Genomic DNA, 27457 nt, shown 5'->3' with positions numbered 1-27457 from the left:
CAGAATGCGACTCGGCCACAAACAGGACTGAAGTACCGACACGAGCTGCCACGTGCACGAACCTCGAGACCTTGATGCTGAGCGAGAGAAGCCCCACACGAAAGGGCACCTACTTCATGATTCCATGCACATGGAATGTGCAGAATGGGCAAATCCAGAGAGACAGGAAGTGGACTGGTGGTTGTCAAGGGCTGGGAGCAGCAGGCATGGAGAGTGCCAGCGACCGGGTTTCTTTTCCGAGTGACGGAACCGTCCTGAAGTCAATTGTGCCGACGGTCACAAAGCCCTGTGAATCTCCCAAAACCACCGGGCGGTGGACTTCTAATGGGTGGGCTGTACAGTACATGGGTTACATCACAATAAAGCAGGGATGCACTTTTAAGCCAAAGGGACAGAAACCAATAGACTGAGTATAACTAAACAAAAGAGAAATACAAATCAGCCTAAAAAAACCTCAAAGCAACAAGTATCGGGAGGGATAAGAGGGTCCCTCCTTATATAAGACTATAATGATTTACATAAGATTAGAGGCATACAATTCATTAGAAAAGGATCAAAAATCTGAACTGACAGGCCCCTAACACCCCAGGCTCCAACATAAAGCCAAGTCTGGCCTTACGGGAGAAAGAGACCAACCCAATCCCAGTGAGAGATTTGTAACCCAAGTTTCTCAGACTCGACTGATCAAAGCAAACCAAGAATGAGTAAGGATATAAAAAATATGAACATCGCTGCGAGCATTACAAACTGGAACCTGACACCCAGCAACTGCGGAATAGATATTCTTTCAAGCACACACGAGCGTTTACAAAATCCGACCACGTGAAGCCAGAAAGCCCTTTGCACGTCGGACAGAAACAATCCCGCACACCCTGCCTGGTGCAGCTCAGTGGACTGCGTGCCGGCCAGTTCGATCCCCAGTCAGGGCACATGCCTGGGCTGCCGGCCAGGTCCCTAGGAAGGGGCATTTGAGAGGCAATAACGGATTGAAGTATCTCTCACCATCGAGATTTCTCTCCCTCTCTTTCTCTGTCCCTTCCCCTCTCTCTAAAATATAAGTAAATAAAATCTTAAAAAAAAAAAAAGAAACAATACCATACAGAGTCATGTTTTTAGACCACAAATGTAAACTGAGGTAGAACTTACTAGTGAAGAGAAAGCCCACAAACCGCCGAGCTGTGTATGGCAGGAACAGTGAGAGCCGTGAGGACGGACCTGCGCCCTGGCTCTCCCTGGGGCCCCGACGCACTGGGCCGGAGCCAGCCCAGTCTGCCACGTGGCCGGGGCGAGCCTTGGGCCACCCGGCCTGCCCACCCGCCCTCCTCTAACCCGGGGCGGATGAGGCCAGGGCCTGAGCGGGGTGGGGGCACCGAGGGAAGCCCGCACCTTTCGGCAGCTGCTCCGGGGAGGGCTGGGCCTTCTCCGTCTCCTCCAGACGCTCCTCTCGGGCCCGCTCCTTGCCATCTGGGCTCTCGTGCTTGTCCTCACCCTCCACTCTGTCCGGGGCCACTGGCAGGGCCTGGGGAGGACAGGCTAGGGCCTCAGTGGGAGCGGAGGGCAAGGAAAGGGCCCTGGGCTCGGGCCCACTCTCCCGGCTCCCCACGGGGTCTTCCGAACCCAGAAGCCCAAACCTGGAGCCAGGAGAAGCTCTGGGCAAGGCCCGCGGAGGCCCCCAGGCCCAGCCCCCACCCCACATCTACCAGGGGCCCAGACACCAGCATCACCCATACCTGGACTTCTGGAGGCTTCTTTGGCTTCTGCGCCCCCAGCTCCTTCTCGTCCATGTAGCCCAGCTGGGCTTCCACTTTGTCTGGAAGATCGAAGGAAACGGTGAGGCACGTGGGCTCGGGCAGGGAGCGGGGTGCTGGGCAGAGGCGGGGTCTGGCCTTTAGGACGCTCCCCGGGACCAGGTACCTCCAGGAGGAGGACAGGACCCCAGGTGAGTCAGGGAGCCCAGGCCGGGCCTGCGATGCAGGGGTCCTGGGAGGACCTCGGGCCCAGGGAGGCCACAGCCGGGGGCTGCCAGGCAGGGCTGCGCCCCTTGGGCATCCAACCTAGAGGCAGGGCAGGGGGCAGGTGGAGGCCTGGACCTCGGGGGAGCCAGTGGACGAGGAGGGCCCGACTCTGGGACCAGCCAACAGGCCATGTGCCTCCTCCACGCCAAGTCACTTTGCAACACAGTGCCGATGGCAGTGACTCGTGTGCTCCAAGTGACCCTGGGATGGGGGTACTGTCCCATCCCACATCACAGACAAGAAAATGGGCTCACAGGGTCAGTGAGGGCCAGGAAGCAAGCCCAGGAGTGTCCACCTCCAGGGGGCGCACCATGCCCGGAAGCAGTGTGTCCTTGGAGGCACCAAGCCTCATAGGGCCTCACCTGTCACCTGGGGACTACTTCAGGTCCGCCCCAGGCCTGAGAGGGACAACTGAGAGAGGATCTTGCCCAAATAAACACACCGACCACTGAAAAGACTCTCGGAGAGAAGTAACCCAATTAAAGATGGGCGAAGGGCCTGAAAGCCCGTTCCCCAAAGAAAACGTGCAAGCAACCATGAAGATGCTCTCACTGTCGGTGCCGTCAGGGAGATGCAAATCCAAGCCACGGAGAGATCCGCTCCCCACCGCGGGGCGGCCCCCCCACAAGTCAGGCAGCACGTGCCGGCGAGGCCGTGGTGAGGCCGGAACCCTCACGCACTGCCGAGTGAGCGCGGGGTGGCCTGGCCACCGTGCGCATGGGGTGGTGGTTCCTCAGCAAGTCACACCCCGTGACCCCCACAGTCCAGTCCTAGCTACGTACGCACCCAAGAAAATGAACACACACATCCACACAGAAACTGGAACACGAACGCTCGTGGCAACATTATTCCCTGCAGCCAGGAAGAGGGAAGCGCCCACAATCCACCAGGTGACCAGCGGACAAGCAGATACGGTCCGCACGATGGAGTATCGCCGGCCATGGAAAGGAAAGAAGCTCTGACACACACCACGAGAGGAAGGGGCCTCGGAAACACCACTGAGTAAAAGAAGCCAGGCCCAGCCCCGGCTGGTGTGGCTCAGGTGGTTGGAGCATCGCCCATACACCGAAAGGTCGCGGGTTCAATTCTGGGTCAGGGCACATGCCTAGGTTGTGGGTTCAGTTCCCGGTCGGGGCACTTGCGAGAGGCAACCAGTCCATGATGTTCTCTCTCTCCCTTCCTTCCCCTCTCTCTCAAATCAATAAGTGTGTCCTCAGGTGAGGATTAAAGAACAAACCACGTCTAAAGACCACATGTTGTATGATGTCATTTACAAGAAAGGTCCAGAACAGACAAATCCAGAGCCAGAAAGTAGATTAGTGGGTGCCAGGGGCTGGAGTTCGGGGAGAAGTGGGAGGTGACTGCCAGTGGGGACCCCTTGTTCCGGGGGTGTTAGAGGTGGTGGAGGCACATCCCTGGGAATATACTAGAATAGCACGCTGCTGGAGCAGGAGTGTTGTGATATGTGAATTACATCTCAAAGCTGTCACTGAAAAGAAAAACTCTCAGGAGAGCGGCGTGTCTGCAGGCAGAAGCTTAGGGGTGGGGCGGGGAAAGCCGTCCTCTGTGGAGAGTGCAAGGGACTCAGGGTCCACTGTGGCCTTGCAGCCTCCCTCCACCCAGGTGCCCTCCCCGCTCGTCCGAGCTCAGACCTGGCAGGCCGAGTGGGGCGGGCAGGAGGTGAGCAGGGCTGGCAGGCACGGGCGTGTTGGGGTCCGAGGAGATGACCTCGCCCAGCTTCTTGCCCTCAGACCCCTCGGGGATCAAGTCCGGGGTGCTGTACTTGCCGTTGACGTGCTCAAACTCCTGAACCTGGGGCCAGGGGGAGGGGACGGGCGAGAGCGGGGGTCAGAGTTCACATGGAGGCCTCCGAGCTGCCGGTGCGAGTGGGGGTGTCCCGGGCGTAGGGCAGATGCCACCTCTGCCCAGGGGTGGCCAAGCCAGATGGATTTCTGACTGCAAACGCCCATGCCGAGCCCCTCGCCAACCCCAGTCTGTGCCCTGTGCCATCCTGGCCTCCAGCACCCCCAGATCACCTCACGGAGAGGCATTTTCAGGCGGTGTCCCCAGCCTGGCTCAGACCCCAGGCAGCCGTGGGGCCCTGAGCCAGGCACTTGCCCTCTGCCCCTCACCCCCAGGAGCATGCCAGGCCACGGGCAGCCACCAGGAAGGGCCCACCTTCTTCCTGACCAGCGACATGACGCCGATGCGTGTGAGCACGTGCTGCCTGGAGAGGCCCTCTCGGGGCACGCCGTCCGCGAAGGTCTCCGCGCCGTCAGCCCCCGGCTCACACAGGTGCCGCATGAAGAGGGACACATAGGCTCTGGGGTGGGGGGTACTGGGGCTCAGGGAGTGGGGGGCCGGCAAGGACCCTCTGCAAAGGCTGGCAGGACCCCCGGGGAGACCTCCTGGCTGGAATCATCATCCATCACCTGCCTCCCCACCAGGCCTCCTCTCCTGGCTCCAGCCCCAGGGAGGGGCCCCTCTCAGGCCAGCCTCACCCTGGGCCACCCAGACCCCTCCCGTCATGGTTAACCCAACAGCTCTGGGGAGGGGGCCAGTCAGCGTTTTCTGCAAATCAGCCCTGCCCCGGCTACCCAAGGACAGGATGGGAGTGGCCGTCCAGGCGCCCTGAGCCCGGGGGGGAAGCAGAGACACTATCCGATGTGCGGGCTGGGTGGCCTAAGCCTGGGCCCCTCAGCCCCTTTACCTAAACTCCTTCTCACTCTTTCCTCGAAGGTCCCGCACCAGCCAGTGGGAGTTGAAGGCGTCCTGGGGGGGCATGCCCCAACGCATGATGGCGTTCAGAAAGGCCTTCCGCTGCCGCGCATTGAAGCCCAGCACCTGGGAGGGGCGGGGGGCAGGGTGGAACCCAGACCCAGGGTCTGTCCCAGCCCAGCCTCCACCTGGGGTGACCCTGGGCAGACCCCAACCCCTCCTGCCCCCCCACCAGACCTCCAGACCCCAGGGCTGGCCACAGGGCTGAGCTCTTTGTTCTGAGAGGGGATGAGATAAACCAGGAAAAGGGGAGCTGGGAATGTGGGGACGCAGCCGGGCCCCACCTCAATGTTGCCTCCGACGCGGGCGAGAAGGGGTGGCAGGGGCTTGTCCCTGTCACTCTTCAGCTGCCTCCTGGATTGACGCCGACCACCTGGGAAGTCCCAGCACAACCTTCCGGTGCGGCCCTGATCCCAGCCTCTCCGCCCGCTCGCCCAGGCCCGCAAGCCCTCAGGACGGCCTCCGAAGCTGCCCTCGAGCCTGCCCCGATGCCCCAGAGCACCCCAGGCCGGCCAGCCGCGCCCGGACACCCAGTCCAGGGCCGCCGGCACTGCCACTCACTCTGCCCTTCCGGCCTCTCCTCAAAGTCCTCGTCCTCGTCCTCGGAGCCGATGGAGTATTCAGACTGGTTGTCCGAGAGCTCGTCCTGCCACTCTGGGGGGCGGGGCCCGCCAAGGGCACAGAGTGAGCTGTGCAGGCAGGAGCCCCCCGGGACCCCACTCCCCAACCCAGTCACAGTGACTACGGAACCACCTCCCGGTGCTCACCTAACAACCCGCCCAGCACCCGACACTGCCCCTTAGGTGCTGGACAACCTCGGCCGTATTTCACAGACGGGGACACTGAGATTCGCCCAAGCCACAGTGAAGTCCCTGGACCACTACTCATGTTCCCCGAACACCCAACACCCCACACCTGCCCCCAAACCCCACTTCTCCGGGAAGCCCCCCCAGCTCAGGCCCTTCCCACACAGCCGCTGCCCTCTGGCTCCCCGGCGCTCCCAGCCATGGGATGCCCTCTCCGACCCGGCAGGACCCAGCCTGCCGAGGCCCCCTGCCCCCGTCCCCGAGCCCAGACACGCACCCTGGTCCTCCTGGGATGTGTCGTTGTAGTTGACCTGCTTGCGGATGCGCTTGCCCTTGCCCAGGTTGCGGGCCAGGTCCTCCTGCTGCTGCTCATAGTGGTGCCGCAGCAGCTTCTCCCAGTAGTCTGGGTCCACGTTCTCCTCCTGCTTGATGATCTCCCGTTCCACCTCCTCCTGGACACCAGGGTCCGGTGAGGGCGGGGCCCGCAGGTGGGTGAGCAGCAGGCGCAGGTGCCAGGGGCTCAGTGAGCGGGCGGCCAGCTGGTGGGCACCTCTGCCCACTGGGAGACCTCATGTTGCCTCCACCACATCTCATATTTAGGGGCTCAAGGATGAACTGAAAAGCCTGCCTACTCCAGGAAGCCTTCCCTGATCTGCCTAGGTTCCGGCCCCCAACATAGTCACCATATCCACCTACTCACTCATGCAGGGTGGTGGGGGGGCAGGGCCATGGTGGGGGGAGCCGGGAGAGGGGGTGGCCTCGGACTTACCACGCCATCCTCCTCCCGCACCACGTACTGCGCCACCTTGAAGGAGCTCAGGTACTCGTTCATGTTCTGCAGCTCCGTGTCGTCGGTGGCATCCTGGTTCCGGTCCAGCAGCTTGGAGATGGCCGCATCGTCATAGTGGATCACACTGCTGTCCTCCACGTCCTTGTTGTCACCTGGGAGCAGACGGGGTTCAGAGTGCAGGGACAGACAGGGGTGCCCAGGTCCAGTCACGGGGCCCCACGGAGACTTCCGACCGTGGACCTCAGGGGCTGCCCCAGGGAAGCATGGTGGCCAGAGGGCAATCCCGCACTGTATCAGCCCCACTGCCTGTCCGCTGGAGGTCTGTGGGCTCACTGGGGAATGGGGGCTGGCAGGGAACACAAGATGCCAAATAGGTGACGCATGGCAGGGGGACCCTTCTCCAGGAGCAGCCACGCATGCACAGCTGGGGGAGCTGGAGGGCTGGGCGGGGTTGGCCCCTACCTGGCGGGGTGCTGCCATGCTTTTTCTTGGCGCTGGCAGCCAGGGCGCCCCCTTTGGAGGACTGGACATCAGGGATGGGCGTGATGGGCCTCTGGCCCTGAGACATCATGCCTGCAGGCAGAGGTAGAAGGCTGCGGGCCTGGGGGACGGTGCCCGGGGACTCTGCCCCAGCCAGGAGACAGGGAGGGGGCGGCAGAGGAGAGAGAGGCTGGGGGCTGAGGCAGGCCTTGGAACTGGGTGCGTCTCAGGCAGCCCGCCCCCCACTCCCGTCGCCCTGGACACCCACCCTCGACGTCGTCCTTGAAGAGCTCCTCTGTGCCGAACTTGAGGATGTCGTCCAGCTCCTGCTTGGTCATGGAGCCCGACTTGGAGCCCAGACCGGGCCGCACCACCAGGTGGGTGAGCATCATCTTGCGCTTGGCCACCTGCGTGATGCGCTCCTCCACCGAGGCCCGCGTCACGAAGCGGTAGATCATCACCTTCTTGTTCTGCCCGATGCGGTGGGCGCGGCTGAAGGCCTGGGGGCGACCTGCAGCTCAGCACCCGGGGCTCAGCCAGGGCTGGGGGCTCACGGCCAGGAACCATGGGGGGGGGGCAGTGCACACAAGGGTGCCCGTGAGTGTGTTCTGAGTGGGACGAGCCGTGGAGACGTGCGGGAAGGGTCGCTGTGCTCACTTCCTGAGTGAGTGTAGTCTCACGTGGGCCTGATGCCTGTGCAGGTGGGACTCAGCATGACTGCAGGGGGGCGGGGTGTGTGCATGGCCAGTGTGTTGGATGTAAAGAAGCCACACGGGGCTCTGATGAGGGTCACGGGGAGATGGGCCGACAATGGGGCTGCTGGGGACCCACGACCGCCTCGTGAGGGCAGCAACGCCCGAAAGCTGCCCAGGCTGAGGCTCGGAGCCTTGGGTCACTGCATGATGTGACCCAACACAGTGACATCTTTGTGGGTGATTGTGTGCAGGTGCACACACCTGTGCATCAGATACGAGCTCGTGTATATGCCCCTCAGAGCGTAAGTGGTCCGCGTGTATGTCCCTGCCCCAAGTGGGCGGCGGGGGGGCATCAGGGTGTCTCTGCTCCCACAGCCCTTAACCTCCCAACCCTCCCATCCTTCCTCACCAGCTTCATCTGCCCCCTCCGCCTTCTCTTCCTCCCCCAGACTCCAGCAGGCCTTGTCCCCCACTCTGTTCCCCTGTCCCATCCGAAACTGGCCCCCTTTGGGTCTCAGCACTGACTCCCACATCCTGCCTCCCTTCATGGCCTCAGTCCTGAGGGCGATGGGAAAGACCAGGACTTAGCAGCCATACGGACTGCTGTGTGTCCTTGGGTGTGTCCCCTGCCCTCTCTGGGCCTGTTTCTTCCTTTGCACGATGAGGAGCTGGAGGGGCAGGCAAAGCCTCCACGGGCACCCCAGGCCCTCTTGGGGCTAAGACTCCCCAGGGCTGGCCTAGGACGACGTGACACCCTGAGACACTGGAGGGAGAGGAAGACCCACAAAAGTAGCAGTGGTGAGGGGCCCCAGGATTCGGCATCAGGGCCACACACCTGGATGTCATTGTGTGGATTCCAGTCCGAGTCGTAGATGATGACCGTGTCCGCTGTGGCCAGGTTGATGCCCAGGCCTCCCGCCCGGGTAGACAGGAGGAAGCAGAACTGCTGGGCCCCAGGGGCTGAGGAAGAGAGGTGGGTGCCGGGCAGGTGAGTGAGAGGTGGGGGCAGGTGGAGGGCAGGAGGGAGACAGAGGGAAGCAGGGGTGGGGACTGTGACTGTTACAGACTAGAGACAGCCACCCCCCATTCAGTGCAGTGAAGCCAGAGGAAGCTGCAGGGTGGGGACAGAGCAGCCCCCCCAGGCCCCCATGAGCTCCCGAGCCCCAGCTGTGCTGTGAGCCCTGACCCAACGGGGGAGCCAGACGAGGCGGAAGTCAGTTTTCCGAGTGCAGATGAACAAAGACCAAACTGCCAACAGCCAGCAAACACAGGCAGAGCGCCTGACGGGGCCCTGGGGAGCTCGGTCCTCTGGGTACTCCCAGTACCCCCAGCCGGGGATGCGCAGGGTCACAGCCCCAGGGTCCAGCTGCCCCACAGCAACCCTAACAGGTTCTCAGGTCAGGCCCATCCGGGCCCTCCACTAAATGACCTGGGATTGACCACAGCACCCACAAAAGCTGCAAACAGGCCCCCGATCTGCCCGATGCCCCGGCCACTCCCACATCCACGTGTGGCTGGGCCACGTCCAGTTGTGCTGGCTTCGCTGTCTGACACCAGCAGGCAGCAGAAACGGCTGTGTGGGGCGTTCACGCAGCAGGGCCCCAGCCCTGTTCTGAGCGCGGAAGCTGGAAGCAGCCACGGACCCCAGGGAAACAGCCCGTGGCTGCCTGCCGCAGGCCTGCCATGGAAGACGCCTGGTTCGGCTGGCCTCTCCCCCACGCCACGCTCCCTTCACTGCAAGCCCACTCCTGGCTCCCCCGCCCTCCCTCGCCTCCCCAGGTGGGAACAGAGCAGGTGGGCGAGTGAGATCACGTGGCCCTGCCCGTCCGCTCTCGGCCCTCCAGGAGCAGCCCACAGGAGCATGCACTCAGCTCTGGCCGGCACTGCCTGTATCTGCTGGCCTATCTAGTGTCAATGTCACAAGCCCACAGGTGCCAGCCAGCCCACCAGTACCAGCTCCACTCAGTGACAAAGGCGGTGCTTCCCCTCCCCTCTGCCTTTGTCCTTGTCTGTTTCTTGAGTGTGAACAGGCGTTATCTATTGGGCCCCTTAGCACCCAGCAGGGCCCGGGAAGGTTCCATGGAATGAATTCCTTTTGGCATAAAACTCAGGAGCAGCTGTTAGGACCTGAGGACTGGACTGCCTTCCCGGGGTCCCAATCCAGAGCCCTGGTGAAGTGGAGTACCGTTGAATCTGTCGATCGCCTCTTGCCGGAGGCCCCCCGTGATGCCGCCATCAATCCGCTCGTACTTGTAACCCTCATACTCCAGGAAGTCCTCCAGGAGGTCCAGCATCTTGGTCATCTGCAGGGGACATGGTTTGCCTGAGGGGCCGTGACCAGAGACCCCACAACAGCTGGGGAAGTGACCTGCTGAGCAGGGCGACAGGCAGGACACAGCCTCTGAATGGAATCTCTGGGGCCACTCACTACCAGCCCCACAGCCATCTGCCGAAAACACACCTCTGAGCATGGGCCTCCCCGCTCTCGGGGTGAAGCCCCGGCTGCTTCCTACCCAGGCCTGCTGGGCAGCAGGACAGGGGGCCTGTCCATCAGGGTTTCATTTCCCAGTGCTTCCTTCACACTCCCAGATGTCCCGAACAACCTGGACACCCTGCCTGGAACGCCCACCCCCTGACGGCCTGCAGAGCTCAAACCACGCCTTCTTGCAGGGTGGAGCAGGCGGCTCACCTGGGAGAAGATGAGCACGCGGTGCCCTTCGTCCCGCAGTTTCTTGAGCATCTTCTGCAGCAGCATGAGCTTCCCTGAAGATTTGACCAGGGAGCTGCCATCATAGGAGCCGTTGGGAAGGACGGGGGCCTCCTGCAGACACAGCAGAAGGTGGGGTATTGGGGGCGTCCTCTCCTCTCTGGCTCTGCACCAAGGGTCCAGCAACGGGCTGAGCACCGAGCCCAAGTCCCGGTCAGGTCAGGCCAGGCATAGCAAGGACAGACATGCCTGGGTCACAGGCAGGGCTTGGACTTGCCAGCCACGCCCTCTGTCTCCCGGCTGCTGACACTCCACCATGACCAGGGACATCAGTGAATGACGAATGACACAGAGTATCAGAGGAGCCAGCCTTCCCAGCAGGAATGTGTCTCTGTGGTCACCATAGGGAGCATCCAGGCGAAGCCAAGCCCTGAACCCGAGCTTGGCGGAATGTCAATCAGGCCCCTGCCACACCGGAGTCGTGAAAGTGGTCTGGGGTCACCGGGCACAGCCTCCCACCCCTCACGCTACACTGGCTTTTTGGTTGGGGGCGGGGACTAAACTGAGGAGGGTTTAAATCAGAACCAGAAGGGCAGCAAAAGCGACAATGGCTCTGACTCTGGGAACTGACATGCCAGCTCCCCGTGGGGACACTTTCCATGCACCGCCACGTCCGGTCCTCACCCCTGCAGACAGGTGCGGCCACCGCCCATTTTATAGGGAAAACTGCGGCTGCAAGAGGACAATCGACTTTGCAGAGGCCGCCGGGCCTGAGCTGGGGGGAGGCCCAGGGTCTAGGCTCTCCCCTGGGCTGCATATCAGATCAGCTAGGGCCCCTCCCCACCAGCCTTCCTGACCCCCTTGGCGACCAAGTGCAGCCAGGTCAGCCCTTGAGTACCCTGGCCTGGGGGTCTTGGGGTGACCCGGTACTCCCCATTCCTTATGGGTGATGGGAGGGGCTGAGGGAAGTAGAGGAACTACACAAGCAGCAGACCAAAGGCAGGTTTCAGGAACTTCTGGCACAGTGGGGACCTGTGTCACCTCCGGTCCTCAAAGTCAAGAAGCATCACGGTGGCCACGGACACGCACCATGATGGCCAGGGGGGAGTTTCCATGACAGCCATGGGGCACCCCCCACAGCAGCCACGGGGCACCTACCACAGCGGCCACAGGGAAGAGGTAGGGATGGTTGCAGCATTTCTTCAGGTCCATCATGATGTTGAGCAGCGACACCTGGTTCCCGCCCCCCTTGGAGTTCAGCGCCTCGAAGTTGCGGGTGAGGATGAACTTGTAGTACTTCCTGCAGCAGGGCACCAAGGAAGGCGGGCTGGGCACACCTGGCCTCTCCAGCCTCTCAGAGGGCTCTCTGCAGGGGGGCTGGCCAAGCCCCCACTTACAGAGAGACACGGGGAGCCCCCAGAGGGGAACCCCAGGCCTGGAGTCACCCAGTCACCTGCCGGGAGACACCAAGGAAGCTCCGGCAACCCCAGACCCCGGTCACTGAACTCAGCGAAGAGGCCCCAAGAAGGAAGAGTGTGGAAAAGGTGAGTCAGGGCCTCGGAGGAGCTGAAGAGTCCTCCCATCCACACGGGTAGCAGCCAGGAAAGCTGGGGGAGCCCCCTGGGAGGCCCGGGGGAAAGGGGGCAGGCTGCTGCAGGGGCCCCCACAGGCCAGGCCCCCCACTCACTTCTGCATCTGACTCAGCTCCACACGGACAATCAGCTCTGTCTTGGCCGGCATGTTCTTGAACACGTCAGCCTTGAGCCGCCTCAGCATGTGCGGCCCCAGCAGGTCATGCAACTTCTTGATCTGGTCTTCTTTGGAAATGTCTGCAAACTCCTCCAGGAAGCCCTCCAGGTTGCTGCAAGACAGAGCCAGGATGATAGCCAGAAGCAGGGGGCAGGCCAGAGCCTCTCTGCAGAGGGGGTCAGGGTTGGCTTGGGGTAGGCCGGCCAGCCCCCCGTTGCCGGCCTGCGGGTCGCAGCACAGGCCGGCTGGCTGCTGGGCCAAGGAAGTGCTGGCTGGCCCTGCCCAGGTGTCCTGTCGGTGACTACCTATGCCTGTGTCACCCCACACATCCCAGCCTCCTCAGCTACATGGGACACCTTCCACTACCCTGAACCCCCAAATTCTAAGAAGGAAAGTGGGGGGTTGTTGAAGACAAGGGGGCCAGGGAAGGAGATTCCACTGACCGGCACTCAGTCTTTGTCCCCGTCCCCACCCCATCCCCAGCCTTCTCCCTCCCATCACATGGGCACTTTCAGTCTTTGCAGAAAGAAAGAAATGAGCCTGGGGTTTGGGGACAAGGAAAGGACCCTGCCGAGCCCAGGGTCATCTGGGGAAGAGCCGAGGAAAATTGGGACTTTGCCCAAGTGCTCAGCCAGTGGCCCTCCACGCAGGTCATTCGAGGTGGGCACCACTGAGGCTCCCACTTCCCTGATGAGAAACCCGGGCGCAGCGAGGCCCCTCCGCCCTCCCCCTGGCCAGACCGCCCGCGCACTTGAACCGCTCTGGCGTCAGGAAGTTGAGCAGATGGAACAGCTCCTCCAGGTTGTTCTGAAGCGGGGTCCCCGTCAGCAACAGCTTGTAATCGATCTTGTAGCTGTTCAAGACCCTGAAGAACTGAGGGGAGGAGAGGGGCCGTCAGGGGCAGGGGCGACAGGCCAGGCCAGAGCGGCACAGGATGAGGTGAGCGCCACCTACCTTGGACTGGTTGTTCTTGAGCCGGTGGGCCTCGTCCACCACCAGGCAGGCCCACTCGATGGAGCCCAGGATGGCCTGGTCGATGGTGATGAGCTCGTAGGAGGTGAGCAGGACATGGAACTTGACCTGCACTTCTTTCTGGAGGGAAGAGGAAGCAGCACGTGGGGACTGGGCTGGGAGGACCCGGCGGGTCAAGGTCTCCAGAGAAAGAGGAGAGGAGGAGGAGCCCCGAGACCCAAGGAGGCCCCGGGACTGAGCGAAAGACACCAGCCACCAGGCAGAGGAGTCACTGAGACCCGAGAGAGACGGTGCTGAGAACAGAACTGGCCTGATCAACGCACTCACAACCAGGAGCCTGCGGAGGCCTTGCCGCCCCAGGGCAGACCTGTCCCCTCCCCAGGGACAAGGGGCACTCACCTTCATGCGGAACACCTTCTTCCCACTCCGGATGGCATTGTCCTCAAAGGAGAACTCATTCTCCCGGATCACGGAGCGGCTCTCCTTGTCCCCCGTGTAGGTGACCACATAGAAATCGGGCGCCCACATCTCAAACTCGCGTTCCCAGTTGATGATGGTGGACAGGGGCGCGCTGACCAGGTACGGCCCCTTGGAATGGCCCTGGAGAGGCAGGCAGGTGTGGTGAGACCCCCTACCCACGGCCAGCGTGGCCTGCCCGCCTGCCCACCCGTCTGGCGCAGCCGGCCGGCCCGCACCTCCTTGTACAGGGAGTAGAGGAAGACGATGGTCTGCACCGTCTTGCCCAGTCCCATCTCGTCGGCCAGGATGGTGTCGGTGCCCTGGGCCCAGGAGAAGCGCAGCCAGTTGAGGCCCTCCAGCTGGTACGGGTGCAGCGTGCCACCCGTGGAGTCGATGTACCACGGCTGCTTGTCAAACTTGACCGTGGGCTGCAGAGGAGGCAGAGGTCCCGACACACCCTGAATCCTGGGCCACCGGAGCCCACCCTCCCTTTGGGCACAGTTCCCACTGTTCTCATGCCTGCTAACGTCATCGTCCTTCGGGTCTCAGGGGAAATGCCCCTTCCTCCAGGAAGCCCTCCTTCACTCCCACTCTGGTGTAGACGTTCCCCCCAGGTCCCGCCATGGCAGCCCTGCACTCCTCCCTACCTTTGCTGGATGCGGGCCTAGAGCATTTCATTGGCCTGATCCAGAACATCACCCTCTTCACCCTTTGCCCTGCCACTCAAAGCCACCACCCCCATGAAGTCCTCCTGATGTGCACCAGACCCATTTGCTTCCCCTGGCACCCCACACTCCCAACCAAAACCCCGTGTTCCATGGACCCCTGGGAGATGAGCTGTTCTCCCCACCGGGGAGAGGTGCTGGCAGACCCCCCAGAGAGGTCTGCTAAATGAATACAAGTCAACCGTGCACTTCCTAATGAACACAAAGCTGCCAGGAAATGGGTCTCAGCCGTGAACAGATAAGAATGGTGTGGATTGACTGCAGTGGTCCTAAAGTCAGACCCTTTTTTATGTAAATGCTCGGAATTAGCTCATCTAAAGTAATGCAAGTTCATGAAAGCTATTTACCCCCCAGTTTTTGCAAAGGTAACCTACATTTCAATTGGGTTAAGAAACAAAGGCTTCAGACCCCACCCCCTGTAGCTGCCCCTCTGTATGAGGCAGGAATCCTAGACCCCAGGGGGTGTGAGCACTCTCTCCCGCAGGCAGGAGCTGGGTCTTGTCACCCTGTCCCAAATGGCGCCTGGCGCAAGCAGCCTGCGGGGCAGGGCCCAGGCACACATCCCCACTGCGTGGGCGAGGCCCGCGTGGCCAGGCTGTGAGGGCCCAAGGTGGAGACCCCCGGAAGATGTGCCCTCCTGCGGGGCCAAGCCTGGGGTGGCGGCCCTGCTGACCCCACCCCGCTACCCGATCCGCACTCACATCCACAATGGGGGTGTCTGGCGGCTTCTCCTGCTTGTCGTCCTTCAGCTTCTTGCCCTTCTTGACCAGCCTCTTGGGCAGCCGGGCGTCCTCTCCCAGCATCAGCTCCCTGGGGGGGGGGGGGGGGGGGGGTGCAGGTGAGCAGCGCTCAGGCCAGCAGGCGGCCAGAGCTGCGGGGAGGGCGAGCCCTCCCGCCCGGCAGCCCACCTGTGGCCCCAGTAGGCCTGCTTCAGGCCGTCGTAGTAGGGGATGTCAATGTCGTCGATCTCCCAGGTGCACTGGTCGTAGGGCAGGTCTTTCCACTTGATCAGGTAGTGCACGTCACCCTTTTTGTCGAAGCTGCAACACGGCAGACAGATGAGGGACAAGGGCAGGACACTCGCAGCGGCCACCACCACAGTGAGAGCCCAGGAAGCACACGTTGCAATAGGCGCCACCCCCCAGCCCAGGCCACAAGGCCAGTGAGAGGGAGGGAGGGAGGGGGAGGCTGAGGAGCCACGTAAGCGGAGGTGCAATGAGCGGCCGTCCATCCTCCGCTGCAGCCATGAGGCCCATGGGTCGTGGGGTCGGGACACAGAAATCCAACGTCCTGAGTTGGACTGTTCGCTCCCCTGACCAGAAGCATTTGCTTTCGAACTTAAAAAAGCAAGAGACCCTGCCCTGGCTGGTGTGGCTCAGTGGACTGAGCACTGGCCTGCAAACCAGAGGGTCACTGGTTCGATTCCCATCAGGGCACATGCCTGGGTTGCAGGCCAGGTCCCCAGTAGGGGACGTGTGACAGGCAACCACGCCTGATGTTTCTCTCCCTCTCTTTCCCCCTCCTTTATCCTTCCTAAAAAATAAATATTTTTAAAATATGTGTTAGAGCCCTGGCTGGTGTGGCTCAGTAGACTGAGCACGGGCCTGCGAACCACACGATTGCAGTTTGATTCCCAGTCAGGGCACACGCCTGGGTTGCGGGCCAGGTTCCCAGTAGGGGGCGTGCGAGAGGCAACCACACATTGAGATTTCTCTTCCTCTCTTTCTCATTCCCTTCCCCTCTCTCTAAAAATAAATAAAAACAAAATCTTTTCAAAAAGTACAATAAAATAAACTGCTTGTCAGTCCAATGCGGTCAGTCCAATGAGGGGCTTGATTTCCCAGAGGTCCTGAGCCCATTTTTAAGGGTCATTTTCAGGGAGGGCTGGGAGAGGTGGGTGGCTTTTGCAAATTCTCCTGCCCTCAATGGCAAGCTCCCCAGGCCCTCAAAACAGCCCTATGGCAGTGGTGGGCGGGGGAGGGTACTCTGGTCACCCCGTTCTATCTACATGACAAAGGCACAGAGCACGGGAAAACGTGGAGCCCGGACTGGGACCCGAGCAGCCAGCACAGGTTCTTCAAGTTGGCTGCTGCTGCTGCCTCTCGGGATGCCTGTGGTCTGCTGGCCCGAGTCCCCTGGATGCAGAGCCCATGAGTCAAGATCAGGATGAAAAGTCCCAGGCCCTAGGCCTGCAGCCATGCAGCAGGCCCCCAGGGCCCCACTGTGCACCCACCTGTCAGCCCCGCCAGCCCCCCCCGCACCTGAGCTCCCACCATCCTTCAAACCAAAGCCAGACTCAACAGTCATCGCAGAGGTGTTGGGGTTTGCAATAGCTGCCAAGGAAGCAGGTCCTGCAGCCAGAAGGTGCTGGGTGCAAATCCCAGCCCCACCACCTCTTGGCTGTGTGACTTTGGGCAACTGACTTAACCTTTCTGGGCCTGCTCTTGCATCTGTAAAACAGGCAGGAAGAAAGTGCCCACCTCTTGGAACAGATGGCACTAAGTGGCATTAACAGTTTCAAACGAGGGACCAGTGCATATGTGCCCCCACACGTCAGGTTCGCCTGGGTCCTTGGGACCCCCCTACAGGTATCATGCACTAAGTTCCGGGGGACCCAGAGGCACAAAGCCACAAAACCTCTGGGGCCCGCAGCAGTCTGTGCAAGTTTCTCAGGCTGTTGGTTAAGCAATCGTTCACTTTGGAACTGTTCTCCCACCACAAGTATGACGTGTGTCAAACTTGCAAATGACAACTGTTCTCCCATCACATGCAAATGACAACCCACCAGCTGGCCAGTCAAACCACTGCCAGTGGGGGCCCTCGGCCCCCTCCCCCTGCGCCCACAGCACACGTACGGGCGCTGTGCTCCTTCTTCAAGCAGAGGAGTGGTGCGTCCCGGCTGCGGGCCACGCCCCGCTGGGCACACACCTGTGGTTCAGGATGCGGTGGATCATCATCCACTCCGGCTTGATGCCGTAGCGGTAGAAGCGCTCCTCCATCTTGGCGTAGAGAGGGTCCTTGCTCTTCCTCTTCTCGCTCTTGCCGTCCTCGTCGCCGGAGCCGTAGTCGAAGGGCGGTGGCTCGTCCATGTCGTTCTTTCTTTGGTAGTTGCGGTACATGACCGTGTGGTACAACTCCAGCTGCTCCCAGACAGGGCAGAAGTTACAGAGGGAGATGAGCCATGGCCCCCTTGTCCCCCTGACCCACACGCCCCATGTCCCAGCCAGGCTCCCAGGCAGGACAAGGTCACCTTCAGCCTCCCCCTCCCCAACACTCGGAGCTGAGTCTCGGCGCAGCCGCACCTGCCCAGGTGCCTCACCTGCAGCTCCTTCACCCAGGAGCAGTGCCAGTAGGAGAGACCGGCCCACTTGACAAAGAACTCTCTCTCCGGGATGCCCTCCAGAGGCTTGGGTGGGGGCGCGCCGGGCTCCACTTCGGAGCCTGGCAGCCCCACCATGAAGGGGGCGGGAGGCTCCGTCCACCTCCAGTGTAGGATCCGCTGGACTTTGCCCTTCAGTGGGGGACACTGTGGACAAAGGAGGGTCCGCAAGTTCAGGGCTTAGCTGTGGGGACCCACCCTGAGGTTCCTGTGACAACAGGCAGGGGGGCCACCCTGCTCCCCAAGGCAGAAGGCACAGTGTGGGCCTGTCCCCGGGAGCCCGCCTGTGCCTGTGCATGGGTCTGCGTGCATGCTCTCTCACATACACACACTAACACACACACGAGACAGAAGCCCAGACGCACTCGGGGAACTGAGGGCGGGACACAGCACAGCCCGGCACCCAGAGGTGGGCCTGGGGGACAACTCAGAGCAAGGGGGCATTTGGTGACTGGGGGCCACAATGAGGGGGGTGCTCTGCTCTCTCTGCACGAACTGAGGCTGTAGCCCCAGGGGCCTCACAGCCTCTCCCCACTGCAGCCCTGGGATGGGAGCCAGGTCCTGAGTGGGTCTGAGCGGACAGTTCTGTGGTTGGGTGGCTGTAAGCATGTCCCTTTTCCTTCCTGAGCCTGTTTTCTCACTCGAAAGTGGGAGCAACAGAAGGCCTGGACCTTGGAAACTCAGGAAGCCTTAAAGGGCTCCACGATCAACGGCACGTGTGTGTGGGGAAGGGTCAGGATTATCCCCACCACCTGTCTCTTTTCATAACAGGTTTCGGGCGAGAAAACTGCAGGAGTCTTGCGGGGATTGAGAAGCAGATTTGGTCTGGCTAAGGCGTGAGCCCTGTGGTGGGCGGGGCTCAGGCTCAAGCTCGAACCCGGGAGGGTCAGGGCCTGAAAGGGCGTGGCCTCGGTGGAGGGGTTTGGAGTGTGGTGGGTAAGAGCCTTTGATGGGCGGGGTGGTCCTGGTGGGGGCGTGACCTGCCCGGTCGTTGTGGGCGTGGCTTGTGCGGGGGGCGTGCCCTGAGCCGGCCTAGGCAGGGCCTTTTTGCTGTGGGCTTTGACAGGGAGCAAGGAACTGCCCGGCGTGGTGGGGCGGGGCCTGGCCCGTGGGGCGGGGCGTTCCGCAAGGGGCAGGCGTTAACACTCACAGTACAGCGCGGGCAGAGCCATTCACCGTTTGGGATCTCGGGCAGCGGCGGGTTGAGGCAGTGCAGGTGGTAGGAGGAAGGGCAGGCGTCGCAGCAGAGCAGCTCGCCGCCATCCTTGCATACTCGGCAGAACTCCATGTGGTCGTCCTCCTCCTCCTCGCAGCCTCCCTCCTCCTCCTCCTCATCGTCCTCCTTAGGCTCCCACTGGATCCCCTCCTTCTCCTTGAGGGAGAAGCACAGGTGGAGGCACCCTGGGCAGAAACACCCTCCACCTGCCTGGGCCTCCCTTCCTCCCTCCCATTCAGCACCTGCCCACGTGCTGCCCCAAGATGACCAGCGCTGGGGTCCGGGGAGCCAGGCACAGACTGCGCCCTGCCCAGGGTTTCTGCCAAGGGCTTACACAGTGGGGACAGCTCCACTTGCCCTCAGGGGCCTTCTCCAGCTCGGGGTCGAGGCAGACCAGGTGGTAGGCCCGCGGACAGGTGTCACACAGGATGATCTCGCCGCCCTGCTGGCACACCTCACAGTAGTCCTGGTGGTCCGTCTCATAGCCATCGCCATCATCAACTGCAAAGGGGGCAGAGGGAGGGAGGGAGGGAGGGGTGAGAGGGACAGGCAGAGGAGGGGTGGGTGGAAGAGTGGATGACTGGATGACTGGATGATGGATGAGGTTAAGTGGCACTCCCTCCTCCAGTGTCCCCTCTGCTAGTGCAAAGGCCCTGGGGTGGCTCACACCATAGGCCCTGGATTTGGCCCCAGTGGGACAGGACTCCCCTCCTGACCACAGACACCAGGGGGTGTTGAAGCACAAGGCAACTGCCTGGAAGAGGCAGAGGCAGGAGGATACCTCCCTCTGTTTCCCGAAGGGGGCCTCTGCACACCCCACCCCCACATCCACGAGGCTGCACGGGGACCCTGCAGGCAGAAAAGCCTACTCCTCTTCTTCTTGCGCCGCCTCTTGCTCTTCTTGCCCAGGGCTGCGGAGCACTCGGAGCGCATGGAGGAGCTGTGGATGCTGGCGCTGTCGAAGTCCGACTCCTCCCTCTCGTCCTCCTCACTCTGCAGGGCAGAGGGGGGCCCCGTGTGAGCCCAGAACCCACCCTGGGCCTCATCCCCGGAGGCCCCCCTGGCCTGGGCAGAGGTGGGGGGCAGGGCACCATGGAAGCTCGGGAGGCACACGGTCCCCTGTGGTCCATCTGGTCCCTGTACACAGCTAGAGCCCCCAAGGGCCCAGCCTAGTGTCTGTGACCCTCCTGAAGCCCTGCTCTCCAGCCCTTGGCCTCCACACTTTCCGCATCAGTACCTCTCTCCAGGCTGTGCCCTCCACCCTGCCCAACGCCTACACAGCCCCCAAGGGGAACCTCAAAGGACACCTCCCCCAGGGAGCCTTCCCAGACCTCTCCTTAGCTGCACCTGTTGCACAGCCTGCGTGCCAGGCCTGGCCTGGCCCATCTGCCTGTCGCTGGCTCTCTCCCAGTGTACACGCCCACATCCCTTCTGGAGCGGGGCCACCATGGCTAGCCAGAGGGCCTGGCACTCTAGTCTGTACTAGACACGTTTGCTGAGCTGAGCTGCACCGCCAGCCCCAGGTCGGACCACATCTGCTGCTCATGCCCCCCTCCAGAGCATCCAAACTCAAGACTTGTCACCTGCCTCTATGAAGGGACAGAGAAATGGCTTCCGCTTCCGCCCCTCTACAGGGATGGGGCAAGGTGAGGGAAACAGGTGCTCTCTGCCAGTGGGGGTGTGACTGCGCCCCCCCCCAGGGAGAAGGGAGGGCCCAGGGTACCCCCTGCAGAGAAGGAGTAAAAAATGCTCCAGCAATGGGCCCCCTTAGGGTCAATCTGACCGGGCGTAGAGCTGGCCTGGAAGGGCAAGGAGCCTGACCCAAACCCACCTGCTCGCCCTTGCTGGGGCCCAGCCACCCAGCAGACCTAGGAACCCAGGCCCCATCATCCGACGGAGCGGCAGCTGCGGGCAGCGGGGCCGGGACTGAGCCCCCACTCCCCCGTCCAAGCGCGGGGGCCCTGGGAAGGATCTAGTCTGAGCCCCTCCCGGTCAGGTGGGGAGAGCGAGGCCCAGCAGGCCTGCATGTAGAATGGGACCAGAGTGGGGAGAGGGGAGCACTGCCCCCAGGCCACTTCAGGAGAATGAGCTGACAGCCCCGCTTTCCGCAGTCACCCCGACCTTTGCACACGCACGCAGAACGTCTCAGGGCTGCTCACATGCACACAGCCACAGACACTCCCAAGTACCCTCATACCTGTGGGTGCACTGTCTCACCCCCACACTGACCCTCACCTTCCACGCCACCCACTCACACGCACTCACATGCTCACACACACACTCAGACACGCCCAGCTCACACAGACACGCCCATTCCCCCCACTCACCGAGGATCCCTTCTTCCTCTTGGTGCCCACCCCTCCGAAGCGGAACTTGAGCCCTGCCACCTTCTTCCCCTTGCCCTTTTTCTTGGCATCCTTGGCGCCTTTGATCTTCTTCCTCACTCCAGGCCCTGAAAAGCCACAGAGGAACAGGGCCACACCTCGTTCAGCCCTCCCAGTGATGGAGGGGGGACAAGGAGACAAGGCCAGGGCCGTTGGGTCGTGGCCCTGTCCAGCAGTCCGAGGCTCGGGGAGCCGATGCCCTGCTTACATGTCCACAGCACTGCGAGGGGGGAGCCAGAGAGTAACCGGGACCCAGGCTCTGCCCCCGGCTCTGGGACGCCCTTCTCCCACAAACAGCAGAAACACTGGCCATCCGGGGGACAGCCCTGTCCTGTCCCCTCTCCCCAGAAAGAAGCTGTCCCCCAGGGAGCCACACAAGCAGGACCACTGAGGGCAAGGGGATAAAGGGGTGGGAGGCTGCCTGGGTCTGGGTTACCACCACATCCAGGCAATGCTGGCACCACCCAAGACCACCCTCACCTCCGCCACCGCCCCCCGCAAATGCTGGCTCCTGAGTGGCCAGCGGGGTGGAGGCTGTTTTTATGGAGATGCCCATAGAACAATTAGCCACCTGGGGAGTAATGACCCCCAGCAGCCTCTCCCACTGTGCTGAACAGGGCAATGGGGGCCAGGAGGCCGGTGGCCTCGGCCCGGGCCCTCTGCCAACTACAGTACTTGAGGGAGATGGGGCTGGGGGCCCAGCTGTAACCTCCAAGGAAAATCTATTTCAATTTTTCAGGCTCTGAGTAGGCAGCCCAGAGAATCAATAGCTCAGCAGCTGGAGCCTAAGAGGAAATGAGAAAGCAGGGCGGGGCCCGGGACAGAGGCCAGCAAGGGGGCAAGCAGGGAGCGGGCTCTACCCCCGCATCACACTGCCTACCGGCCCTGCAGGGACCTGGCGAAGGGGCACATCGTACCAGCACGCAAGGCTCCTGGGGGCTGACACAGGGAGTCCCTGAGCCCCTCAGTCCCCCATCAAAACCCAGTCAGGGCACCCAGACTGGCTGAGCTGCCAATGACCCCACCATCGAGAGCCCCGGGAAGATCACTGTGCTGCCAGCAAAGGGGCCTGACGCCCGCCACCGGGGGGAGGTCCCTTCCAGGGGACTTCAAGTGGCAAAGAGCCTCTGCTATCCCCACCCGAACACCCTGCTGAGTCCGACTTTGTAACGGGACCTCCTTCCAGGATGCCCCAGAAGCTGGCCCTGACCACGCCCATGCACGTCCATTGCCCTAACGACCTGTTGTTGCTCAGGTAACAGGGTCAGGGCTGACCTTGGACCCCTCCTCCCTGGGAGTGGCACAGCCCCAAACTCCAGAGCCTCTGACCCTCAGCAGCCTGGGCCTCCCTGCTCCCTTCCTCCATGCCCAAGTCGGAAGGGGCCAGGACAAAACCCCCCAAGCTCTGAGCACCATCTCCCACCTCTCCCCCAGCCCCTAAAGGCAGGCAGAACAGGAACTTCTATGCCACTGCAACAGAGCTGAGAAAGGCCATGTGGGTCAAGGCCAACCACGGCACGGGGCTCTTGACTGAGACTGCCCCAGCCACCCCAGCTGTACAAGGCCACAAGGCCTGGAAGGGCTCCTGCCAGCAGGCTGAGCGCCTGGCCACCCGCAGCTTACCCTTGCCCTCTTTGGTCTTGGCCTTGCGGATGGGCACAGGCTGGGGTGGCTGCTGGGGGCTGACAGCCAGCGGAGGGGCAATGGTGACCGTCTCCACAGCCGCAGCCACTGCCGCTGCGGCCGCCGCCGCCGAGCTGCCCTTGAAGGGGTTGTTGGCACTGAACTCCCGCCACTTGGCTCCCAGGACGGTCATCATTTTGGACATGGGGATCTTCGGGTTCTTCTTGGCAATGAGCGGCCTGTGAGGGGTCGGGGAGAGGCAGCAGGATGAGACCCCCACAACCGCGGCAGGACCCACCCCTCTTCTCCCACACCTGGTTGGTAGCACCAGTGCCATCCTCCAGGTCAGGAGAACTGGGGAGAAAAGGGGGGCAGGGGAGAAGACAAAGCTTGAGACAGCAGCCCACCCCCAAAATGCTCAACTCCTTGTTTACGTGGTTGGCAATCTTCTAATTTATTGGGTTTCTAGAACCTGCAAGACCTGAGGGGCCGGGGGGGGGGGCCTGCAGCAGGCGCTGCTGTCCGCCAGAGCTAAGGGGGCGTGAGAGAGTAAGATCCCCTGGGACTACGTCCCCACCCAGGAGCCGGCTCTGCCCCTCTGACCACCTGTGGTTGCCCGGTCCTGGCTGCCAGCCGCCAGCCCACCTGAGGAACTGGCTGAAGGCCTTGTAGTTGGTCAGCGTGTGGTAGTCGGCCTCCGAGAACAGGTAGTCCACGTCGTCCAGGCCCCACTCGGCCATGAGCTGCCCGGAGGACTTGGGCTCCTGCCAGCACAGGGGCCGGGGGCGGAGTCAGAGGTGGGTCCTTCTAACCTGCACCCTCATCCCCAGGGGCCCCCCAGAAGGCCTCGCAACAGGGGGAAGGGGGACCGTGCCTATGACTTAACAAGAGCAGTTCTCGGCCACCACTGAAAACACCCCAAAACAGCCAGTCCCCAGCCCCTTATTAGGAGATGCAGGGAAAAGTGCCTGGGGGGTTAGTGCAGGGACTTAGGGGAGACCACACATGTGCCCAGGGCAGGAAGAACAGGACTCGCCCTCTGGAGGACTGTGTTTCAGGAGTCTGGGCTCTGGGGAAGAGCAGCCTGAAGGTGGGTTTTAGGAGGCAGATGGCCCTGGGGAGGCAGCAGGCCCAGGGCTGCCTCAGGCGTGGTGGGGAGAAATGAGGCCGCCCCAGGGTGGCCCCTGGTACAGTTATGCATGGGCCCCATAAAAGAACAGGCTGCTGCCAGGTTCCAGGGCCAGAAAGGTGTGTCCTGGCCAGGGTAGGGACACAGGACAACCCCAAGAGGGTCCCTTGCTGCTGCTTCACTTTCCAGATGGGACACAGCCCCAACGGGGTGGGTGACTTCCCGAGGGCACACAGTGAGCTCCTGATCATGAGACAGCCTGCCTGGGTGTCAGATCACAGAACCACCCTGGGCTGCCTGGGAGAGGAGCGGGGTTGGGCTGCTGGGTATGCGCTTAAACTCTGGAGCTAGACGGACGCCAGTCCTGACCCTGGCTCTGCCTCATATTGGCAGTGAGGGGAGCTACTTCACCTCTCTCTGCCTCGGTTTCCCTGTCTGTATAACAGGGGTAACAGCAGCTGCCTCGCAGGAGGGAAAGGGTCAGCACCAGTGCTTCGACAACGCACCTGTCCCCAGCTAGTTCCAGACAGCCCCGCCCCAGCCCCACCCACTGACCCCCTCAGCCAATCAGCACACACCACTCCCAGGCCCCGGCCCAGTCCAGGGGGTGCTGGGTCTCCAGTGTGGACATCCAGGACCGAAGTGTGCCGTCCCTCCTGCCGGATGGGGCAGTAGGTGGCCAAGAAGCCCTGAGCTGCCACTATTTCCATTCTCCTACATGCCCAGAGCTTCCTGGCCCCCTGTTCTTGGTGACACTTCAGGGGTGGGAGCCCCTCCTGGCTTGACCTGCCCCCACCCCACACAGCCCTTCCTGGGGGCTCCCTGGCCTCGGCTCCCACCAGGACACAGAGTGGCCTGTGTGCGTGCCGATGACATCGTTACAGGATCACCTGGATCACTCCCGTAAGTGCACCACCACTCAAAGCCGCCAGCCCCTCAGCTAGTGATAGTCACAGATGGCTCACAGCACACCTGTGGAGGGCACAGTCCCTCCGGGAGCCGGCACATGCCGGGGCTCCCCGGCGCCAGGCACTGACAGGCACCATTTCCGCGTCTCCCAACGGACACCGCGCTCATATTTACGGAGCACTTATCCTTCAATCCGGGCCGGCCCGGAGCCCAGTCAGTCCTGGGTGTCCTGGGCTGACTCGAGGTCCTCTGCCACTCCCCACCAGAGGTGCCCCCAGGGTGCAGCCTCCCCAGGGCCACGGGGAAGATGCCTCCCTGACCGCGCTCTTGCAGGCCCTCATGGGCAGGCCCTCGGGCCTGTGCTGAGCCACGGCGCCCCTTCTGCTCCACGCGGAGCTGTCCCTCGGCTCCTTGCTGGCAAAGGCCTCACTTGCTGATTTATTTCCCCACACCGCCCCAGGCGAGAGGTCCCTGACACGCGCGTGAGCTCAGACCATCGCTCTCTCAGAAAGAGCCGCGTGCTCCAGCAGGCAGGATCGCGGACCAGACATCAGAGAGGCGGGCTGCACGGCGTCCGCCCCAAACTCCCGGAGCTGGTCCACCGGGTTTTCAAACGTGTGTCTGAGACTCGTGGCTGCAGCCTCTCTCACAGGCCAGCACCCAGCCCCCCCTGAGCCCACGTGCACAGACACGCACACCCGCAAGCCCTGGGAGAGATGCTCAGGTCCTGGCCCGCAGGGCCGCCAGGCAGGAAGGCAGAGGTGACGGCAGGAGGCTCCGCCCTGCAAGCAGGTGTGCCCTGGGAGTCGGTCCCCTAGCCGGCCCCGGGGTTACCTTGAGGCATCCATCATCGTTGGCATCCTCATCATCCCCCTTCCTTTTCCGCTTGGCCTTCTTCTCCTTCTTGTCCTTGAGCTTCTTCTTCCTCTTTTTGTTCGGGGAGTAGTCGCTGCCCTCGCTGTCCGACTTCTCGTCCAGGTCCTCCTCGTTCTCTGACAGCTCATCGTGGCTCCCCTGCAAGACCAGGGTGCAGTGAGGGCAGCAGGGGCCCATGGGGAGCCGGGGGTGCTGGGCTGCGGGCCTGCCTGGGAGCAGGCTCCTGGTACAGCCCGTCGGCCATGCTTTCTAGGCCATTTAGCACCTGACTGCTCAGAGCTCAGCCCCGAAGCCCAGCCGGAGGGGCTGTCACAGGGCCTCACTCACCCTGAAGGCTGGGGGGGTGGGAGGCACAGAGTAGGAGTGCACCCAAGCCAGGCTCCCCCACTGGGCCAGCTCAGTGCATGCATCCTGCTGGGGGCGCCCTGCTGGGTGAGGCTGGGACTCAGCTCCAGTCAGAAGAAGCCTTCTTTGGCCTTTGGGGTTTGAAAGAGTCTTGTGGAACGGCACCTGGACCCAGGAGCCCAAAAGCAAAGTGGGCCAGAAAAGCCCCTGGCCCCACCAGGGCTCCGGTCCCGAGCCCCTCCTTCCCCTCTCCTCTCCAGCATGTGAGCCTCCCACGGAGGCCTGCGTGTCGGGGCCACCTGTGACTGACGCAGAGCCCACAGCTCTCCAGAAGCCGCTTCACACAAGCCTACCTTCCCCCTGGCCCCCGCCCCACCCTGGCCGAGGCACCACAGTTCAAGACAAGGTCGTTTAGGCAGCTCCTCAGCTTGGCTCCCTTGTCTCCCCTTCCACTCGGGCATAAAACGGCCCATCCACAGGGAGATAAGAGAGGTGCCAGCCCCGAGCACCGCCATCAGGAGGCACTGCCCCTCAGAGGAAGCTGCCCTTCCAGGCAGATGCAAGCCCTTCCCAGCCCCTCCTGGCTGGGGCTGCAGGGAGGGAGGCTGGGCGCTGGCACTCTGGTCGCCAGCACGGGCTGTCTACTGTTCTCGAGGTGAGCAGAAGGAGGCATGGGAAAGACAGAAAAGCACCAGAAAGATGAAAAATGAGCTCAGAAACCGTCGTGGGGGAGCGAGGCCGAAGAGGAGGTGGGGAGGGAGGGGGGAAAAGAAGGAGGGCACCGAGGGGAGTGGGGTCCTCAGGAGACCCCCCGGGAGGCCCCCAGCCCAGCATCTGCCCTCTGCGGCCACACTGTAAGGAGTCCGCTAGTGCCTGCATCGGAGAGGCAGCTGGGAAAGGGCCGGCCCCCAGGCTCCCCACTCTTCCTCAGCCCTCTGTCTCCTAGCTCCGAGCTCCCTGCTCCCAAAACTCCGGTGCCCCTCCAGTGCTGAGTTGGTGAGCGGGCCGGCAGGCCGCCAGCTGGCCTCTGCCCCTTTCCTGAGTCCTGGTGTTTCCCACATACTGGCTGGCCATGCCAGGCCCCAGGGGCAGTGCAGGTCCCGGCTGCTGCCTGGGGCAGGACAGCCTGCAGGGCAGCTCCCGCTCCCCAGGCTGGTGGCCACAGCCCCCAGCTCAGCCTCAGTCCTGTGGGGAGGTGGGGGTAAGACAGGGATGGCCACGTCCCCCAAGGGTGCAGACACCAGCCAGTTTGGAGAGACCACCTTCGAGAGGCCTGAGACACAGGCTGTCCCTCGGCCGTCACCCCAGCAAAGGTAAGGATGGGAGGAGGAGGGAGACACAAGCTTCAGCACCATGGACAGCGACAGTGGGACCTAGGGAGGCTGGGCGGCAGGACTGGCCTTCCGTTGCCCTGGGACAG

At 62.5% G+C, this 27457-nt stretch overlaps 1 protein-coding gene across 2 annotated transcripts in view; it reads right to left on the bottom strand.

The window, feature by feature from the left end:
* CHD5 (chromodomain helicase DNA binding protein 5) overlaps positions 1 to 27457 on the bottom strand; it is a 48951-nt gene that overhangs the window by 8599 nt on the left and 12895 nt on the right. For both annotated transcript variants that reach the window (XM_037154279.2, XM_037154280.2), the window contains exons 3-33: positions 25651 to 25830; positions 23424 to 23542; positions 22779 to 23017; positions 21099 to 21223; positions 19641 to 19764; positions 19106 to 19272; positions 18706 to 18927; positions 17496 to 17702; positions 17105 to 17316; positions 15085 to 15216; positions 14878 to 14986; positions 13688 to 13879; positions 13392 to 13592; positions 12975 to 13112; positions 12772 to 12893; positions 11959 to 12132; positions 11430 to 11571; positions 10254 to 10385; positions 9750 to 9867; positions 8400 to 8524; positions 7138 to 7369; positions 6852 to 6962; positions 6369 to 6541; positions 5877 to 6051; positions 5355 to 5447; positions 5078 to 5166; positions 4726 to 4859; positions 4194 to 4338; positions 3668 to 3827; positions 1731 to 1810; positions 1387 to 1519 (exon numbers count right to left, since the gene is read on the bottom strand). In XM_037154279.2, coding sequence (XP_037010174.2) covers positions 1387 to 1519; positions 1731 to 1810; positions 3668 to 3827; positions 4194 to 4338; positions 4726 to 4859; positions 5078 to 5166; positions 5355 to 5447; positions 5877 to 6051; positions 6369 to 6541; positions 6852 to 6962; positions 7138 to 7369; positions 8400 to 8524; positions 9750 to 9867; positions 10254 to 10385; positions 11430 to 11571; positions 11959 to 12132; positions 12772 to 12893; positions 12975 to 13112; positions 13392 to 13592; positions 13688 to 13879; positions 14878 to 14986; positions 15085 to 15216; positions 17105 to 17316; positions 17496 to 17702; positions 18706 to 18927; positions 19106 to 19272; positions 19641 to 19764; positions 21099 to 21223; positions 22779 to 23017; positions 23424 to 23542; positions 25651 to 25830 — 4705 coding nt within the window. The remainder of the gene's footprint in view (positions 1 to 1386; positions 1520 to 1730; positions 1811 to 3667; positions 3828 to 4193; positions 4339 to 4725; positions 4860 to 5077; positions 5167 to 5354; positions 5448 to 5876; positions 6052 to 6368; positions 6542 to 6851; positions 6963 to 7137; positions 7370 to 8399; positions 8525 to 9749; positions 9868 to 10253; positions 10386 to 11429; positions 11572 to 11958; positions 12133 to 12771; positions 12894 to 12974; positions 13113 to 13391; positions 13593 to 13687; positions 13880 to 14877; positions 14987 to 15084; positions 15217 to 17104; positions 17317 to 17495; positions 17703 to 18705; positions 18928 to 19105; positions 19273 to 19640; positions 19765 to 21098; positions 21224 to 22778; positions 23018 to 23423; positions 23543 to 25650; positions 25831 to 27457) is intronic.

This window comes from Artibeus jamaicensis, unplaced genomic scaffold, assembly GCF_021234435.1.
Source record: "Artibeus jamaicensis isolate MK-2021 breed Jamaican fruit bat unplaced genomic scaffold, CSHL_Jam_final scaffold_847, whole genome shotgun sequence".
Classification (NCBI taxonomy): Eukaryota; Metazoa; Chordata; class Mammalia; order Chiroptera; family Phyllostomidae; genus Artibeus; species Artibeus jamaicensis.
This window is presented reverse-complemented; position numbering and strand designations above follow the sequence as displayed.